Source organism: Melozone crissalis, unplaced genomic scaffold (assembly GCF_028551555.1).
Source record: "Melozone crissalis strain CALT ecotype California unplaced genomic scaffold, PUWL_Pcris_2 ptg000027l_1, whole genome shotgun sequence".
NCBI lineage: Eukaryota > Metazoa > Chordata > Aves > Passeriformes > Passerellidae > Melozone > Melozone crissalis.
In genome coordinates, this window is record NW_026535805.1 from 30413530 (window position 1) to 30432361 (window position 18832).

Genomic DNA, 18832 nt, shown 5'->3' on the forward strand with positions numbered 1-18832 from the left:
ACATACCCTAGTGAATCAACACTGAGGTAACATTTTGAACTCACTAGGTAAAAGTCTTTACATGACACCATCAAGGCAAGGAGACCAGATGATCACTGCCTCTCACTCTGAAGAAAGTCACTTAAAAAAGTGTGAAAAAAGAAAACAAGCCCCACCCCAAAATTTAGCTATGTGTGAAAAATAAACCAAAACCCCATAAACAATGTCTATGACCACCTGCTCTCACAGGCAAGACAACCTGTATGTCCTTCTGTTATCCACAATGTGGCAGAATTGGTCAGTTTTTAAATTCAAGGTGAACGAAAACTACCAAGCCTGCTAAGGCACAGGCTGAGTACAAAGTTACAGTATCTAACAAGGTAACATGTGTGCCAACAGAAGTTTAAAATCTTACTGCTAATTAGTAAATACAAGTGGGATTTTCCACTCTCTATAGTCAGTGTTCCAAACACAATGCTAAAGCTGCTGTTTACAGCAGGATACAAAGCCAAAGATATTTTAAGCATAATTTTGTAACTCTGAATTATGCAGCTTCATGTTGAGGGAAACTATTTAAATCCCACAGCACAGAAGTTGACATATTAAAAATTAAACTGCTATCAAGGCATTCAGAGATCGATATGCAGAGCACTGGCACAAAACACTCAGTTCTATTTTTATGCCATTCTTGCTTTGTGACTTAGCATAAAGACAAACTTTCTTTTGTCAACTCAGGAAGGATGTAAGTCTCAGAAAATGAAACAAATTTTTCATACATGCATACAAAGCTGGTTTGCTTTGGCAAAGGGGCTGGCAAAGGGGCCTCAAATTTGTCATCCCATGCTACTTTTTCTTTTTTTAATCAGGTTAGTCTGTCACTCCACCCTCTCAAACAGGATCTGTCAAAGTCCCTGGCTGGTTAGTGATGCATGTTTGACTTTTCACACCTCAGATCAGCATCAAGTTTAACAGTTTCTGCATGGCAGGCATGAAGCCAGATCAGTTATGTATGAATGTATGTATGTATCTCACAACATGCTTTCAATATTTACTCTAATAAGATCTTTTAACATTTATTCCAGAGCTAGCCTAGTGGAACATTTATATTTACTACTGAGTTAAAGTGAGTTTGACATGAATCTTGCATTACTTGTTAACACACAACAATCTTGTGTTTAAGATATTTATAAATAAATATGTAGATGGCAAAGGAAATAGATAATGATCAACTGAAGTCATCTTAGAGATGTACAAAACCTGAGATACTGAGTTCACACACTGAATTATGCATTCTGACAAGAGGTAGAGTATTTAGACACTTTTGCATGACAAGTCATACAAGCAACTGTTCCATATCATTATGCATTTTTGTCCTGGCCCCTACACACTGCTTCCCACAGTCAAGGATAGTGGTCTACTATCTCCTAACCCTTGTTTGGTAACTAGAACATAGCTGCAAAACCTCCACAAATGCAGCAAAGAAAAGGCTAAAAGACTTGAACTAGCTTGTTTTGCACTGAGCTTTTGTGATCTGTCAGTAACTTCAGCTAACAGATTTGTTAGACATGTAAAACCTCACCAATTCCTGCTTCAGAAGACTTGCTTCAAATTACTAACCATCACTGTTAACAAAAGGCAGTCAGGAGCTATGAACCCATTAATGGTCAGTTGGTTATCTACAGATTCTTTACTGATTTAATGATTCAAGAGAAAGCAGCACATTTGAGGCCTCTTGGCAACAGTTTTTAAAAAATGTTTTGCTCCAATCCAAGATTGATGTAAGCCACCCAAAGACATTTTCCATGTATCAGAAGAGAGCCTGTAATGGCAGAGAATTATATTAAAAAGAATCAGCTCTTTCATCACTCCCTGTTCTTAAAATTCATGAGTAGAAAAGCAATAATTCACATCACTTTCGTGTCATATACTAGAGACTTAATTCTGAAATAATTTACAGATTTAAAACTCATATTTTCAGGTAAGTTTACAAAATATTTAACACACAACAGAAGCATTCATAACCAAACTAGTTATTGGGTTTGCATCTTAAGATGTTTAAAACATCTTAAGTGAAGCAACAAAATTCAATTACGAACAGGATAAACACAAATAAGAAATCTAGAAATTGTGTTGTTAGACATTGGGCAGTAGTTCTTCCACATGACTAAAAGAAAGGAATTAGGCAGAGCTGTTGAAAGGCTGTGACAAAAGATTACAGAATTAGTTAATGAAGTCATAGCCTTATCACTTGATTTTTTAATTATTTTTTTAAATACAGGTAAAGAATAGTTTTCAAGACTAAGAAAATCCTTTCATCTTAGTAGCTAACTGCTACAGTTGGCTTTCTATGCTAAAGACAACTTCTTAGATCAAATCTAAACCTTACATATCAAATAGTTATTTAGAAACAAAATCTGAATCAATTTGCCTGTGACAGTTTAAAGTTCAACTCCTTTTACATAGGACACAAATACTGCTTTTCTGCAATTTCAATACACTTCCAGACAAATCAAATCAGTTAAATAATTTTAAACCTTTGCCTTAACAGAGTCCTTGAGCAAATACTGATGCCACCACAATCATTGCTTCCATCATATAATGAGTTTCCAGATATCTAATCTCACAAACTGACAAAGTATTATTAGAGAAGACAGTTATAAGCCTGTGTTGTAGTGCACAAAATATTTCAAATAAGTCCTGTTTGAGAAGTTAGTTATCCTTACAGACAGATCTTAATCCCACAACATAAAGTACTATAAAATTTTTATTAATTAGGTTTATAACAGCTCCATGACTTGAGAATGTAGTCGTGGTATGTGTTGTGGTGCTGCATGCCTCTGCCACCCAGGACACTAATTTCTCTGATCTGAGAAATGCTCATTAAGCCCTGGCCTTGATGAACTGCACTTGGACTAAATTCCCCTTGAGCTTATCAGAAACCCTGTCTGTTCCCAGGAACTAACAGGTGTCTAATGAACATCTGCTTTTAACAAACAACCTTGGAACTTTTAATTTTTTTTAATAATAACACAAGTGGAATAATATTTTCTTTGTTGAACAGTCAAAGAAAGTTACCAACTCAAATTGGCCAAAATGGAAAATTACTACAACTGAAGCCCACTCTCTTGCTACCCTATAAACAATGGTCCAAAGTGACGTTTTTGAGCTCCTGGTTATAAGAGGCTAATGCATTTTAAAGCCCATCGTCTGACAACCCTATAAACAGCAGTCCACAGTGAGATTCCTTTGAGCTCTTGAATCCCAGAAGATAAGGGACTAATGTGTATGTCTCAAACACAGATAACTGGATGGCTGTGGAGCCAGCCAAGGACTGTTATTACTAAAAGAAAAGAATTGCTCGTAAATCCAAGGACTGTTGGTATTAACACACCATGAGAAAGAACAAGGTTTGGCTGGAGAAGGGGGGGGTCAAGTGGAGATGAAGAGGCACTTTTCCTTTCACAGTACAATGCAGGAATGAGTGGCAGGAAGTGGACATGGACTATAGGGTGGGAATAAAACCAGGAAAGACCTCCAAAGTCCCCTGACACATTTCCAGAAAGGCCTGACAGAATGGACTGTGCATAATTAATTTACATCATGAACACTCTTCTCAATAAACTTAGTTGTATATAGCATAAAACTGACCAAAGAAAAGCCCATTTACTTCAGATTAATACAGTATATTGAAACTATTAGGCATAATGAATTACAAAGAACTAAGTGTTATAAAGGCCCCTATTTAGAATTATTCAACAGTGAATTTTTTTGCATTTCAAGTTCCAGTCAAAATATTTACCTGATAATGAAATTATATATTATTTTATAAATTTGTGTTTTATGAACTAGTCAAAAGAAAACAGAATATTTGAAAACATTTAACAGTCATCCACCATGACCTAAGTGGCTATGACAAGGTACAGATCTGGCAATCTTAAGTGTTCTGGCTAACTTCATATGTTATTATAATAGATGTTTTAAAATTAAAATTGCTACAAGAATAAACCCTTGTCTCAAGCTATGCTTACACCACTCATGGCAACTGTGGTGCTCTTGTTACCTACCTTGGCAAGACAGGATTAGTAACTAAGTCAGCCACTAAAGCAACATCAGTGACCAAGACTCCTTTCTAGCCCCACTCAACTCCCTGCGATGGATTTTGCGACTGACATCATTACATTCACCAAAAAAAAGGATAGTTTTAAACTTTCATTTTGCTTAATCAAAGATACAACACATCTAAAACTCTACGCCAGCCTACAACAGATTTACACACAATCAGAATCAGGTATCTGTTTTAGAGCATTAGTTAGAAGCCCATTTTTCAGTGTTGTTTCAGGATACAAATCCCACTTTTACACTGAAACTTAAGTAGACACTACAAGTAAGTAAGAGAAAAGTCACTAAAAAAAGGACATTTTTTAGGACTTTTTTTTTAAAAAAGGGGGGAGAAGTAGAAAATTCAGTTTTGACACACTACTGTATCTCTTATATTTGGACAATCCTCATTAAATTAGTGGCTACAAATTGCATTTCCCTCCATTTGCCTTCTATACTGCATAAAAGAACACTGCCACTCCTTTGGGGCAGAGAATTTGCCCCAGTCAACAAAGCTTCCTGTTTTCTGTACAACAGTTCAGAATCACAGAATTGTCTGGGCCTGAAGGGGTTATTAAAGATCACCTAGTCCAACTCACCTCCTGTGGCCAGGGACATCTTTCAGTAGGTAGTTGAGCAAAGCCCCATCCAACCTCTTCTAGAACACTTCCAGGGATGAGGCACCCACTACTTTTCTGGGCAAGCACTTACAGTGTCTCATCACACTCACAATGAAGAATTTCTTTCAATATCCCATCTAAACCTACCCTCTTTCACTTTAAAGTCATTACCCCTTGTTCTATTCCTACAGGTCCTGGTCGGATTTTTATGCACAGTGATCACAGAAACAATTTCAAAAGGGAATTAGAATCACTTAATCCTCTACACAAAGAAACTCCAGTAATCTGCATTTATGTTGTTCCTGACAAATTTGTTCATAACCTACTCTTTAAAACTACCAGGGTACCATTTCACCCACCCAACTGTTTGTTTAGCACTTGGCATGACACTACATTAGAAGATATGAAAATTGATGTTCAACAATGCAACACAAAGTGATAGAAAAGGCATCTCAGTTTAGGTCACTAGTGTGTCTTATTCAAACTACTTTGGGGCCCAACAGATTGAAACTCAAACCCAGTGTAAGCCCAGTTTCAATTATGCACCAAGTTATGACTTGGACTGCATCAATAAGATCTGATCTCGCAATGGCACGTGGTGTGCTAAGGGCACTGCAATAACAACCAGTCCCTACCGTTCCCGGTTAAATTTGAGGGAATGAAGGATAGCCGGCCTCTTCTGGCGCAAGTTCCACAGGTGTAACGTGTCATCAGCCAAGGCACTCACTAGAGCTCCCTAGGAGAACAAAAACATTTTAGTCAGCCTGTTTTCAAAGCCCTAGGAACAGTGTAGCATCACAGTGGAAATGCATTACATATTTATTACCAGGATGAAAAAAAACATATAAGCATGTGCATCAGTTCCATAGCACAGCTAGGTTCTAAGTAGTAGGAATGAGATAAGTGATGTGGTCATACGTTCAGCTCACTTATATTTGGTTCAGTGCTATACTGAGAGGTGATGGGGAAGGAGCTTTTTCCAGTGTGTGCTCATCAGTTTCCTCATGCCCATCTCTGCAGAGAAATCAGGCAATGAACTGCTAATATCTGTGTGCTGACAAAGCTAGCGAGATCCCTCTAAAAACCTGTCCCTAGCTCAAGAACAGCACTGCTGTCAAATCTCAGCTGCTACATCCCTAGAAGCACATCTGAAACTGAGGCAACATTATTCAGTTCATGTCTAAGACAGTAACTTGATCAAAATAAAATTAACTACCTACTGAAACTGCTAGTACTGTGTAAAAAGTACTTCACCACTTCCAGAGATAACTTGCAATGCTCAAGGATATGAAAAGATATCCTAGTTCTTGCTTATACCAAAAGAGTACTGCATTGACAAAGATATTTTCAGGAGTTAGTCAAGCATTTTCCAAAGCTAAAAAATTTAATTTATTTATAATTGTTATTGCAGTTTGTTATTTGTACTACACCACTTTTATCAGCTAATTTTAATGTTTGCCTAATGAAAAATTAAAGAAAATGTGCTCCATTTCTTCTCTGAATTACACATAAATCATTTTACTAACCTCATTAATCAGGAACTGAAGTTGGATTACTGCAGCTCCACTGTCATGTTGACAGTAGCATTCAACTCCTGGCCGACCAAAGCTGGAATTAGTACCATTAAGGAATAATTGTTGCATGTAACAAACAAAACACACAGCATAACCAACATTTTCACTTTCACTAATACCACATTCACACAGGCTAACATCCTGCTTCTAGCTAGTGCACTCAACATATCTAACCACACAGAGGTGAATAGGTACCAAAACAGTCATTTATAAATGCAACAAAGTAACACAAAAAATTCAAAAGGCCTACCTTGAAATATAAAAAACTATATTTAACTGCTTAATTTACAGAGATTTAAGGATTATTCATCACGAAGAACTTGAAGAATGATGAAGCAGTTATTTTAACAATGTCAACTATCAGGACTAGAATGAAAGGAAGTTAATCTAAATAAGCATCATAAACAAATTATTACATTTTTCAAATGCCAAAGGATCTTTCTCTCCATTTAAACATTACTTAAGGATGAAAAGATCTGAAAATGCAAGACATGTTAAAAAAAATCTGCTGTGACAGAGATGAGATCAGTAGTCAAAATATGGAGGAGTCAATGGGAAATTTATATAATGTAAATTTTCAGGATCTCTGTATCAAGACTTCCTGGATTCACACCAGCTATGAGACAGCAAAAGCTTGCTCATTTTCACCCTCACACATAGATCAATCCTATAATTCCATAACGAATATTGCTGGAGGCTGCAGCAAAACAGATTCTTTCACTTCTCCATACTTAACTCATCTTTTAGTTGCAAACATTCTGTACTTGAAATGTGGTTATGCACCTGCTTCTGACACAAAATTAAGTTCTCCAGCGTTTAGGAGATCGAGCAGAAATGAGAGAGGAATTAAGCAAACTGGTCAGTATTTCACCATCATTGTATGCCCAGGGTTTCTGGACTGTAATTAGTCAGTGCTGAACACTTCTTGTTTTAAAGAAACACCTCAGCATTCAGAAGAAAAGAAATTTTTCCAAAGCTTTATGGAAAACAGGGACTATATGTACAATTTTTTCTCTCAGTATATGCTAAAAATTAATAAAGCAGTACAATTCTCACCCATGTTGCAAGGTTTCCATTGACTGAGAAATTGCTGAACAAAACCTAAGTGGATAATATGTGCATTCTTAAAAAACACGTGCATTCACTCTACAGACAGTTGAAAGGCTGAAAAGACTATTAGGGTGCATGCAAATCAAACCTCAAACATATCTCCTGCTCAGCCTCTAAGCTGGTAAAAAAGTACAACAGCAGGGAGAAGTCTGTTTTAACACACTGCTATATTTTATCTTTTAAACTTGAACCACATTCTTCTAGACTAATAAATCTGCATAACATCCAACTAAGTGGTGAGATACACACTAGACAGATGTTGAATAATCCACCAAACTTAATACCAGCTTTCTTCCCCAAACAGAATTAGTAATTTAATTTTGTTCTGCCATGGAAGGACTTAAAGAGTCAGCGAGCCTCACCTGTTTTTTTGCTTTTATTTTACATTTTACAAACATACTTTTTTTACAAAGAAGTTGTCTGGATTCTAGTCACAGTTTATGGCTTAAAAAACAAAAAGAGTGGAGGGGGTGTTGTCCCCATAAACAATGCCTTCCTACACAAACTCACAACACTTTTAATGTAAAGTCATTGCTTTTACATTAACTATGGATTGACTGCACAAATTGCCAGACTGAAAAAACCCACAAGAAATAAGATAAGTTTCAGAGCTGATTGCCTTCGGCCTTGCTCATGCATCTGCATTCGCTTGAATTAATAATTATTTGAACAAGTAGACAAAAACTATTTTCAAATGTGAAATTCAAATGCTTACAGGAACTGAATTTTAAAACTTGTTTACCTTCATTGACACAGGTAGCTTTCTAATAAAAGATTTTCCCAGCCCCTCCCTGGAACAACATTTTCCAACACAATTAAATGCAAACCTTGTTTGTAAACCTGGAGTTTATTTGGAATTAAGACTCTACAGCTACCTTGCTTCAAAATAAGAGGAATATGACCCAGAAAAACGTAAGTCCATAGACTGCTCAAGTTACTTCTTCCTTCAAATTCTATTCCTCAGATGCTTTCTGCAAGCACTTATGATGCAAATATTTCTGGAAGCACTCTTATAACTAGTCAGTAAAAATTTCATTAAGAATATTTCAGTGTTTCCTTAAACAAAAAATTCTTCCACATTTTCCAGGAATCAGTAAATATTCAGCACTGGGAGTAAGATTACACAAGTTTTAAATATTCAGAGCAAATCTCTGACAAATTAGTGGAAACCTCACATGCAGATGTGAAAATAGTTTGGCCTCTTCTATAGTGGTCACCATCATTAAAAAAAAAAATAGTCCTTGCAGCTAGTCTTATTTAGTTCCTTTACTCAAGGATTATGTCCTCTTCACTTTTTCACCTAGTAGCTAAAATTATTCTTCTCATCTCAAATTAATATCATCCTCCTAACCAGCATTAATCTTCTTTTCTAAAGCAATGCAAAGCCTCCCTGTTTTGCGGGGTATGCTGAATTGAAAAAGCACGTCACAAAGGCTGACTGCAGAAGGATAATACATGCCTGTTTCAGTACATGAAGCATTTCTCAACCACACAAAACAGGCAGCAGCCCAGGGAATGCAGTTTGCCCAAATCCGTTGCACTTGTGTATGTGTGCTTTAGGCAAGAGAGCTCACTGTACTAAGCAGTGATCAGCTACTACATCGTCGTTCCCAAAACAGGCAAAAATTATAATGAATAATGACAACATGAGCAAAGCATTTTAATTTTGTAGACAGGAAAAACTCTCTGCCAAAGACCTTGGGTAGCTCTAGAGGAAATACTCTGCTCTGAGCAGTTTTCTAATTGAAGACCCATTCCTGCTTCTTCAATTCAGAGCAGCTCATTCTACTATTCCTGCTTCATCCCCAATTCAAAATATTAAGGAATTGGATAAATTAATAGCTTCTAAACTGTACCTTTGAATATTGCTTCCATGTTCCCCACTACTATTTGGAAATTAGCCCTAGAAAACACTAGCATTTCAGTGTCTTCACTGCATATGTTTTGAGAAAACAAGAGACAACAGCTGCGCCTGAGACAAGAAAAAGAAAACATGCTCATGTCCTAGCATTAGTGCTCATTTTCATAACTGCTAGAAGTGCAGGTAAAACACAAGGAAATCACAGCATGACCTTGATTTAATATCACATAAGATTAAATTCACTTTAATTTATGAGAAAAAGTAACATTTCCTAAAGGTATTTTTCCAAACAAGCTTCAGACCTAAGCTTACACTTCAAGCATTTCTTTTAGCGATATGCAAGTTTTCTCCTCAAAATACTCTTTTTAAAGTTATCACTATTATTTACAGCTTAGCTACATAGTAGCAACTCAGTGCACATCTGCCCTTAGAAATCACATTTTAAAGTAAAAATTAATTCCAAAATGCTTATGAAAGTCAGAGAAGACCAGTTGGTTTGGTTTTTTTAATTCTTTAGTTACTATAAGCAGACCTCGGGACTACTAGGGACCTGTGGTTGATCCCCATACAAGACAGTCCAAAATCTGTAGCTATCAATTCAACCCTTAGCATAAGGCAGTCATCAAAAAATCACAGAATTTAGATTTAAAAAGAGCTCTAAGTTAATCAAGTCCAACCTCTGACCAATCACCACTTTATCAACTACAGTATAGAACTAAGTGCCATGTCCAATCTTTTCCTGAACCATCCTCCAGGGATGGTGACTCCATCACATCCCCGGGAAGCCCATGCCAACGTTAAACCTTTTCCATGATAGAATTTTTTCTGTTATCAAAACTAAACCTCTCCTGGCACGTCTTGAGGCTATGTTCTCTTGTCCTGTCATCAGTTGCCTGGGAGAAGAGGCTGAGCCACACCTGGCTACAGCCTCCTTCCAGGCAGTTGTAGACAATGGTAGAGTATCCTAGGTCCCTGAGCCTCCTTTTCTCCAGGCTAAACACTCCCAGCTCCCTCAGCTGCTCCCCGTAGCCCTTGAGGACGAGTCCTTCTCTGGACACGCTCCAGCACCTCAATGCCCTTCTTGCAGTGAGGGGCCCAGCACTCAAGGGGTGACTTCATCAGTGCTGGGTACAGGGGGACAGTCACTGCCCTGGCCCTGCTGCTGATACAGGCCAGGGTGCCATTGGCCTTCCTGGGCACACACTGGCTGATGTTCAGTTGGCTGCCAAAAAGCACCCCCAGGTCCTTTTCCATTGGACAGCTTTCCAGCCACTTTTCGCCAAGCCTTCAGTGTTGCAGGGGGCTGTTGTGATTGAAGTGCAAGCCCCAGCACTCAGTCCTGTTGAACCTCATAGCACAGGCCTCAGTACATCAATCCAGCCTGTCCAGATCCCTCTGCAGAGCCTTCCCACCCTCCACCAGATCAGCATTCTCATGTAACTTAGTGTCATCTGTGAACTTACTGAGAGTACACTCAATCCCCTCATCCAGATCATGAATAAAGGTATTAAACAGAACTGGCCCCAACACTGAGCCCTGAGCACTTGTGACTGAACACCAACTGGATATGACACCATTCACCATCACCTTCTAGTCTGGCCATCCAGGTAGTTTTTAACCCAACAAAGAGTACACCTGTCCAACCCATGGGCAGCCAGTTTCTCCAGAAGAATGCTCTGGGAAACAGCCAAAGGCCTTACTAAAGTCCAGGTAGACACATCCACAGCTTGCCCCTCATGCATGTCACCCAGTTTTCTAAACCAGACTGGCTGGGCCTGACCCCTTGACTCTCCTGTAAGTGCCATGTGATCACACTCAAGATAACCTGTTCCAGAACCTTCCTAGACAGCTAGGTCAGGCAAACAGGCCTGTAGATCCCCAGATCCTTCTTCTGGCCCTCCTTGTGGATGGATGCCATATTGGCCAACCTCCAGTTGACCTTCCTGGATAGCCAGGACTGATGCTAAATGACAGAGAGCAGCTGTGTGAGCTCTTCCACCAGCTTCCTCAGCACACTTGGATGAATCCCATCCAGTCCCATAGACTTAGGAGTGCCTAAAAGGTTCAGCAGGTCACTAGCTACTTCATCCTGGATTACAGGAGGTCTATTCTGCTCCCTGTCCCTGTCTTTCAGCTCAGGAAGCTGGTTATCCTGAGGTATACACACACATTTATAATTTTAAATTATTTTCCAAACTCTCACCACACAGATACTGCCTTCTTTATTTATTACAATGTGATAAAAAATATTGATAATACGGAAAAGACAGACCAGGTACCAGATTTGCTACTGTTACAATAGCTCATGAGTATTAAGACAAATCTGAAAATGTAGCTGCTTTTAATATTCATTCCTAGATACTTCTCAAAACTATAGCTGTAACACCTACCAGTACTTAAACATTTGAAGATTTTGACAAAAAAGATCATTGGCTAGAGAAGACACAAACCACTGATTTGAATTGTATACAAAACACTAAAATCAGCAGATTACTCAATGTATTCTTACATATAGCACTCTAGGAGTGCATGACATACCTGCATATTTTACTACAGTAATGTATGTGTAGCAGTTTTCCACTTAATCAGACCCTGAATAATTTTAAAAAATAAAAATGCACCACTGTATCTCATCAAATCGAATTATTACTATTACTTTCACATACATAATCTACAGCCATCTCAAAGAACAATCTGTCAAAATACAGTTATTTAGCAAGTGAGATTTATTCAAAAAGTCAGAAAGTACTACAGTCAAATACTGTCTAGAAAATACACTTTGACCTTTCAGATCCATTCACTACCAAACAAGATAACATATAATTTGTCCTACTGCGAGGCCAATTACAGGTACAACATTTAAAAAATGGATGTTAGATCCACTTACAAATATCATAGTAGTTTAATAGGGTATAGCAAACTACTACTGCTGTTTGCTACTGCAGCTTTAGAACTTCCAGTGAAGTGGTGACTAAACAACAGGCTGGAAGTTGATATTCTCAATTTCCAAATCAGCTACCAATAATGTTGATTCCTACATAAGTACAGATCAGCTTCCTTAAGTATTCACTTTGTTTATAGAACAATGCTCAGCTCCTTTAAACACCAGAAGCTGAGTGATTCCATGTTAGCTTGCAAAGAAAACAATCTCAGACTGACAGAGTAAAAAGGAACTCTGTTTTGAAAAATACCAAAGTCTATAGATCTCAGCAAAAGTTTATTAAGTGGTTTTTGTATAAAGGTAGTTGTAGCAAATTTAAAGCACAAACCCACCCTTTTTTGCCTCAATCTGCATGAAGTTTTTATTTTAAAATTTAACAATGCCTGAACTAGTTTTCATGTAAACTGATAAGGAATAGATAGGGAGCAGTAGCTACAATCCACTTTCTAACAACAACAGACGGGTCAAAGCACTTCTTAAACGTCAAAGTTGTTTACACAAATGTGCACAAATACATTTCCCAAGCAGCTATAAAAAGTGCCAGCAAATTTTCTGTAAAGGCTGTATTTGGTAGAGTTTTCTCAGAGCTGCCAGCAAGAGGCAATCATTCATTGGAACAAGATGTAATCGAGCAGTACAAATGCAAACAGGATTTAAAAACTCCAAAAAAACCATGATTTAAAATTAAACAAGAAACAAGATGGGTTTTAATGATAAGTTTCTATATGCACAATTCACAGATGGCAAAGCATGCTATTAAATGAAGAGGTAAAAACATCAATTTAGACCAAAAAAGAAAAAAACTAAAAAGGCTACAGGCTTTCCTTGATTTTACTCACTTTGCTTTCTGACACAGGTTGTACTCCTTTAGTGTAAGACCTCTATTTCAGCACTAAAAACACCAAGATGACTAATCCAGTACTTTTTTTGGGTGGGATGGAAGAGAAGGAGAACAGCAGAACACAAGGGTAGGAGACTCTTACAAATAATGGTTTCTACGACTACACAAGATGCAGTGAAATGGGTGGTAACTGCTAATTCAGTAAAGTTTTTCCAAAGGCTGCATATGTAAGCGTAATAATGGAAACAATGACATATCTTCGAAGAACTTCATCAAAATTCAGAGATAAAACGTTTGTTATCTGTTGCATGCTTCCAAGACCTGCTCACCTGTTACCCATTTAATCCAGTTTAAAGTCAAATTTCAATATGTTATAACATACTATATCCCAATATTAATAATTAACCAGGCTTTTCCTCTTCACATGCATAGCTTCTTGTCCAAAAATAAAGGCAGGGGCATTCTATGCTCCTAGAACTGAGGTATACTTGGAATAAGAATGATGTCTCTTCTCAGAGTCCAGATATTTTGTACAAACATTGCCAAGAGCAGCACTAACAAGTGTAATGTTCTAGAACTAGATGCTAAGTGAATTACGTACTTATTTAATTTAGCTTATGAAAACATAAATAACCTTGGATGTTATCTAATAAAAGGACAATTTAACACTTTTGAAGAACATAGCCAAACCTTGCCCAATCAACTATTGTCTGTCATCACCTATTTCTGACTGTAAAGCATTTTGCTAGGTCCAGAAATCTCTTCATTCATACAGCATGATCTAGAATAGTTCCCTTAACTCTTGTCTGACAGGCAAAGTCTCTTCAGTTATTTCCAAATCACCAACCACTGGATAGAAGGGACAGAAGACCAACTGCAATCACCAGTCATTCCCTCTCAACTTTGTTCACACACAAGCCCATTCTCTAATCCCCTCCCCACAAATCTCATAGCAGTGAGTGTAGTCTCCTGAGCCAATTTTACCTGTGCCTCATTAACCCTTTACACCATTAGGGGTCATTTAGAATCAGACCACAGGTACTGTTATCACTCCGCATGACGCTGCTTTTACTCACTTGCTTTGATAAAGGCAGCAGGAAAAGCAGGGGACCTAGGCATAGGAAGAGGTCTTAGAGATCTCAAATTAAAAGTTGGTCACATCTATCAAGTTCTTCCCCAGTTTTTCTCTCAAGACTGATATCAGCTCCTTCCTTTGGACACAGTCCTTTAACACTCAGCTTGGGGATGAGGATTAATCTACCCTTCTACTTCCCACACCACTTTGCATTGTATTAATGATGGAAAAAAATTCTTCCAAACATGCTTCTGAAGAAAGTTTAATCACTGGAAGTTTTATCAATACAGTGACACAGGTATGCCATGTTTCTGCTTAAACAGCTTTTTGAAGTAGTTACCAGCAAAGGCATTTGTTGAAGCACTAAGCAGGTCAAGGATTAGAAATACCAACGCTTCCATGGCATAGGCAAGTTGGAGAAACCTAGATCCCAAATCCAGGTGGCAGGTACAAGTTTACCTCTTCTGTCTGTACCAAATTGATATGACAATCTGTCCCCAGACTCGTAGCAGTCTTTCAGCTTTGAGTCTGGGGACAGACACGCTGAAAGACCTTCCAACTACCCCAAGTGATGTTCACAGGCACAGCTTCACAAAAAAGCTGCTATTGCTTTTTAAGTATTTCAGCTAGCAGTCTCTAAACCCTAGTAATTCAAACATAATGACATAAATGGGTCTTGGGACAAAATTTCCCTCATCTGCTCAAAGCAGATGTAGAGTCATCTTAAATAGTCTCATTCAAAATGACATTAAAAAATTGTTAAAATTAGCCTTAAGTGTGAGCAATCACAGCCATCCTTTAATTGCTACTTTAAGTATTTTGTAATTCTAAGACAGTGTTTTCCACTTTATCTTAGCTTAAGCCTCCTCAGGTTCCACTTCAGCACAATTCTTAGTTTTGCATATCACCAAAGGACTGAGAAACTTACTATTTCACTGCTATCAAAACAGTAGTGACAATTTTATAGGTTTGCTCAAAATTACCACCACAAATGAAAACCAAGGTACAATTCCAAAAATTCAGTAGATGGCACTATTCCACAAAAATCAAGAGAGGAAACTATGTCCTTGCATAAACAAGGGGTACCATGGAGCTCAAACTCTTACTTTAAATATGCAAAAAACAATGCTCCCTCATTAGAGTGCCTTGCATTTTTTCATGTTTTTCATAGAACATGGAAAAATACATGCCAAAGCATTAAAAGAAATCATTGTTTTGTGGAAATAGTTGTAATTTTACTTAGCTATTTTGATGACGCACTTCTGTTGTTATACAGAGCTCCAGTTCACACCACAAAAATGGCTGCATACCGGTCTTGCAAAAAGTAATATTTTTATGGTTTTTATTTACCAGAAATCCAATTTGACACATAATATTAAAAGGTTGACATTGTCCCTAGAAGTTGCTTATGCAACCTCAATTCACATCTCCTCGAATCCATGATGGTAATTTATTTTTAAAGTTTAATGCACTAGCTCAAGATCAATTGTAAATGTTTTGCATTAGTCAGTCTGATTTTTCTAAGTGTCAAAAAGACAACTGGTCACTAACAAAACATAAATTGCCAGATTTTAAAAATTGGCATTACAACATGTGTCTTCAATATGATTAAGTTGTAAAGTGTAGCCCTAAAAATAACTCTACCCATTCCATCTTAACTCTTAAAATTTGTTGCAGGTGCCAGATTAGATCCTGTAGTTTGCTTGTTTCTCAGTGTACTTGAGGACTCAGATGGGTCCTTTCCTTAGCCCCAAGAAATGCAGCACTGGGCAGTGCTCAGGAGTTCCCACAGGAGTACAAATTCAGAGCTACTGTTTTGCACAGACTGTGAGTTTCACAATCCCAAGGGTTTTTCTTAGTGCTGGGAAGGGGATAATTCAAACAGTGTTACGGGATTTCCAAGAACCCAAGGCCCAGTTTAAGACTACAGCAAGATGGAAAACAGAAAAACAGATTATCAACAGATAAAGCACAGTCCAAGGTACTTCTCTTGTATATCTTTCTTGCAGTTTTTCCTAGCAGGTGCTTTAGCTACAAGATGGAGGAAGGTATTACCTTCCAACTGTAGCCTCAGTGATTTTTTTTTCTGAGACTTTAGAGAATCTCCCCATCTCTTATTCACTTTGCTCCAGTGCTTGTCAGATTCCAAGTGATGTCTGATATTTCGGGCAGTGCTTATCTGCCCTGCTATTACAAGAATGATTGGTTTACTAGCAGAACAAACAAATAATCTGAGTCTGAAGAGTTATTTCAATCAACTGACTGAAAGAAAAGAAATCTTCAGGTAATACTTTGCCATAAATTTCATGAAAATATGAAGCTGAAAAGAGTGGAGAAAAGAAGATGGAAAGAGGGGGGAAAAGCCAGATTAGGCCCATATCCCATCCAAAGCATTACCTCAATGTCCTAAAATACAGGCTCTGTTCAGTCACAGGAAGCACTTCAAGAGTTACAACAGACATGTAATACTACTACAAGATTGAGTCACATGGCAGCAAATTTCACAGTGAAAATGTCTTTCCTCTAGATGAAAGTATCCAAAATTATAGATGTCCATATATTACAATTCACTTCACATAACTGAAACCATTCCAGTTCCAAAGGAACTTAAAGAAGTGCCAAATAAAGAAGAGCAAATTGTGATGCTGCTCAGAACTTTTAAGTTTTTTCCACAATCCTGCACCTTAACAGAAATATCTAGCAATATTTCTGCATCATAAGACAGTCTCAATAAAAAATACAAGCACTGAAGGTTTATAGGTAGATTGAAAAGGAGAAAGGAAAGGTTCAGGGCTTTGGTTTTGTAAAGAAATTTGAGCATTTATGTACACTTCCTGAATAGTAAAGGAAAAGCTGCAGAAACAGTAGAGCTTTTCTTTTCCACAAAGCATTTCCATCTCTTCACTACCACCCTGCTCGCCAAATGCCAAGAGAACACATTCACATTTCCAATGTTCCTCTCACTTTTTTTACCATGGTAAAGAGATGGCAAAGTGATGAGCAAGTCTGCACAGAGATGTGCTAGAAGAAGAATACATCAGATTCCTCAAAATTATTGCCTACAAAGTGACTGTTGTTAAAGTACAAAACTAAGTTTCAATTCTTTTTTCAAGTAATTTGGGTCTCACTGGAATCTTCAGCAACATATTTGCACAAGAATCACTTACAAGACAGTGAAATGGCTGCTGTTCAGTTAAAATATAAAACCTACCAACTATGCATATTCCAAAAAAGTAGCCTTGATCATCACCACTAGTCACAGTACAATCCCATATAGAAAATTTAAAATGAAAAAGAAAATCACTTGCTGTTTGAGGCAGACTATCACCACAGTCCAGAGCTTTACTGAGGTTTTAATGTTAAAGTCTGTAGTTACAAATGTCAAACAGACAGGGTTTCCTACCTTTTCTATGGAAGCTTCCAGCTGTGAAAAAGGGCACTTCAGAAATGCCATAACATGAAATATCCAAGGGCTCAGACAAAAGAAAAGCACTGCCTGGAACAGGACTCTTCATCCAACCTCAAGATAGTTTCTAAGCACCAAATCCAGATCATTAAAATTAATGTGGCATTGTAGCCCCATCAATTCAGACCAGCTTTGAGTCAGAACCTCCATTTATGCAATGTAGTTCAGTGTTCAGTGTTTTGAGTGTCAGATAGCTTTTTCTACTCAGCAATAGAGAAAATTAAATGAATTCATTTTGGAAGTTCGTTTCTATAACACCTTCCATCAAAAATCCGAGAGGAAAACATGTAGTTGTCAGGCAGCTACAACGTCCTAGAAGCTGTAAACTGGAACTGTAAACTGGCACATCTGAGCTGGTACATGTCAGACAAGTCACCTGTGGTGCTCCTCAAACATTCACTAGGGAAAACAAAACAAAACAAAAAACATGGGAGAAAACTACTGTTTCCAAGACTTCACTAGAAAAGTTTGAAGAGAATAAATACTACCTTTATAAGATACTGTTTAAGGTTTACTACTTCTTTCAAATGTCAGCATGGCAGATTGGCAATGAAACAGGAACAAATAATCCCACAGTGTATTTACAGTGTCCAATAGCTCTGTGTGAATTTAAAAAAAAAAAATTAAAAACAAAAAATCAAAAATAGCATTAGACTTCCTGATGATAAAGAACTCCACCAGAACAAAATCCAAGTCACATATGTATTCAGAGAAAAAGCTAAGGAACCTTTTCTGGCTAACTGCATGGAGATTTACTTTAGTTCTTTGAAGTGTTACAAATCTGAAAGTGTTTCCCCTGCAAAGCATCTCTACTTCTTTTGCAACAAAGGACTGTAAAATTGAACTCCCAATTGATACATTAGGCACTGCAACCCAAAGTCTGAATACTACTCATTTTTCAGACACACACATTCAGCCTGCTCAACACCCTAAACTTGGTGGGTCTGCAGAGAACTAGTAGTCTTCAAATTCACTGTCAGGTACAGGACTTCAGAGTCAGGATAAAAACATTTCAACACCATCAAGCCTCACCCCTCCTCACAAACCACATCCATGCACAAACTCAATCATCTCGAAGCAGAGAAGAGGAAAGAGTTAAATCATTCTCCCCAGATCACCAGAGATGTAGGATAGTTACATTCCTAGAAACTATTCATGGACAAGGGCTACAATTAATTCTACCAGAAAAAGCGCTATACTATAAAGAACACTTGAAAAACTAAGATAAGCATTTTTTAAGAATTATTTTCTGAGAAAAAGAAACCAG

General features: G+C 37.6%; 1 protein-coding gene across 5 annotated transcripts in view; it reads right to left on the reverse strand.

Annotated features, from left to right (window-relative positions):
- STXBP5 (syntaxin binding protein 5) overlaps window positions 1-18832 on the reverse strand; it is a 105294-nt gene that overhangs the window by 71624 nt on the left and 14838 nt on the right. For all 5 annotated transcript variants that reach the window (XM_054280652.1, XM_054280650.1, XM_054280651.1 and 2 more), the window contains exons 3-4: window positions 6224-6305; window positions 5333-5433 (exon numbers count right to left, since the gene is read on the reverse strand). In XM_054280652.1, the coding sequence (XP_054136627.1) occupies window positions 5333-5433; window positions 6224-6305 (183 nt within the window). The remainder of the gene's footprint in view (window positions 1-5332; window positions 5434-6223; window positions 6306-18832) is intronic.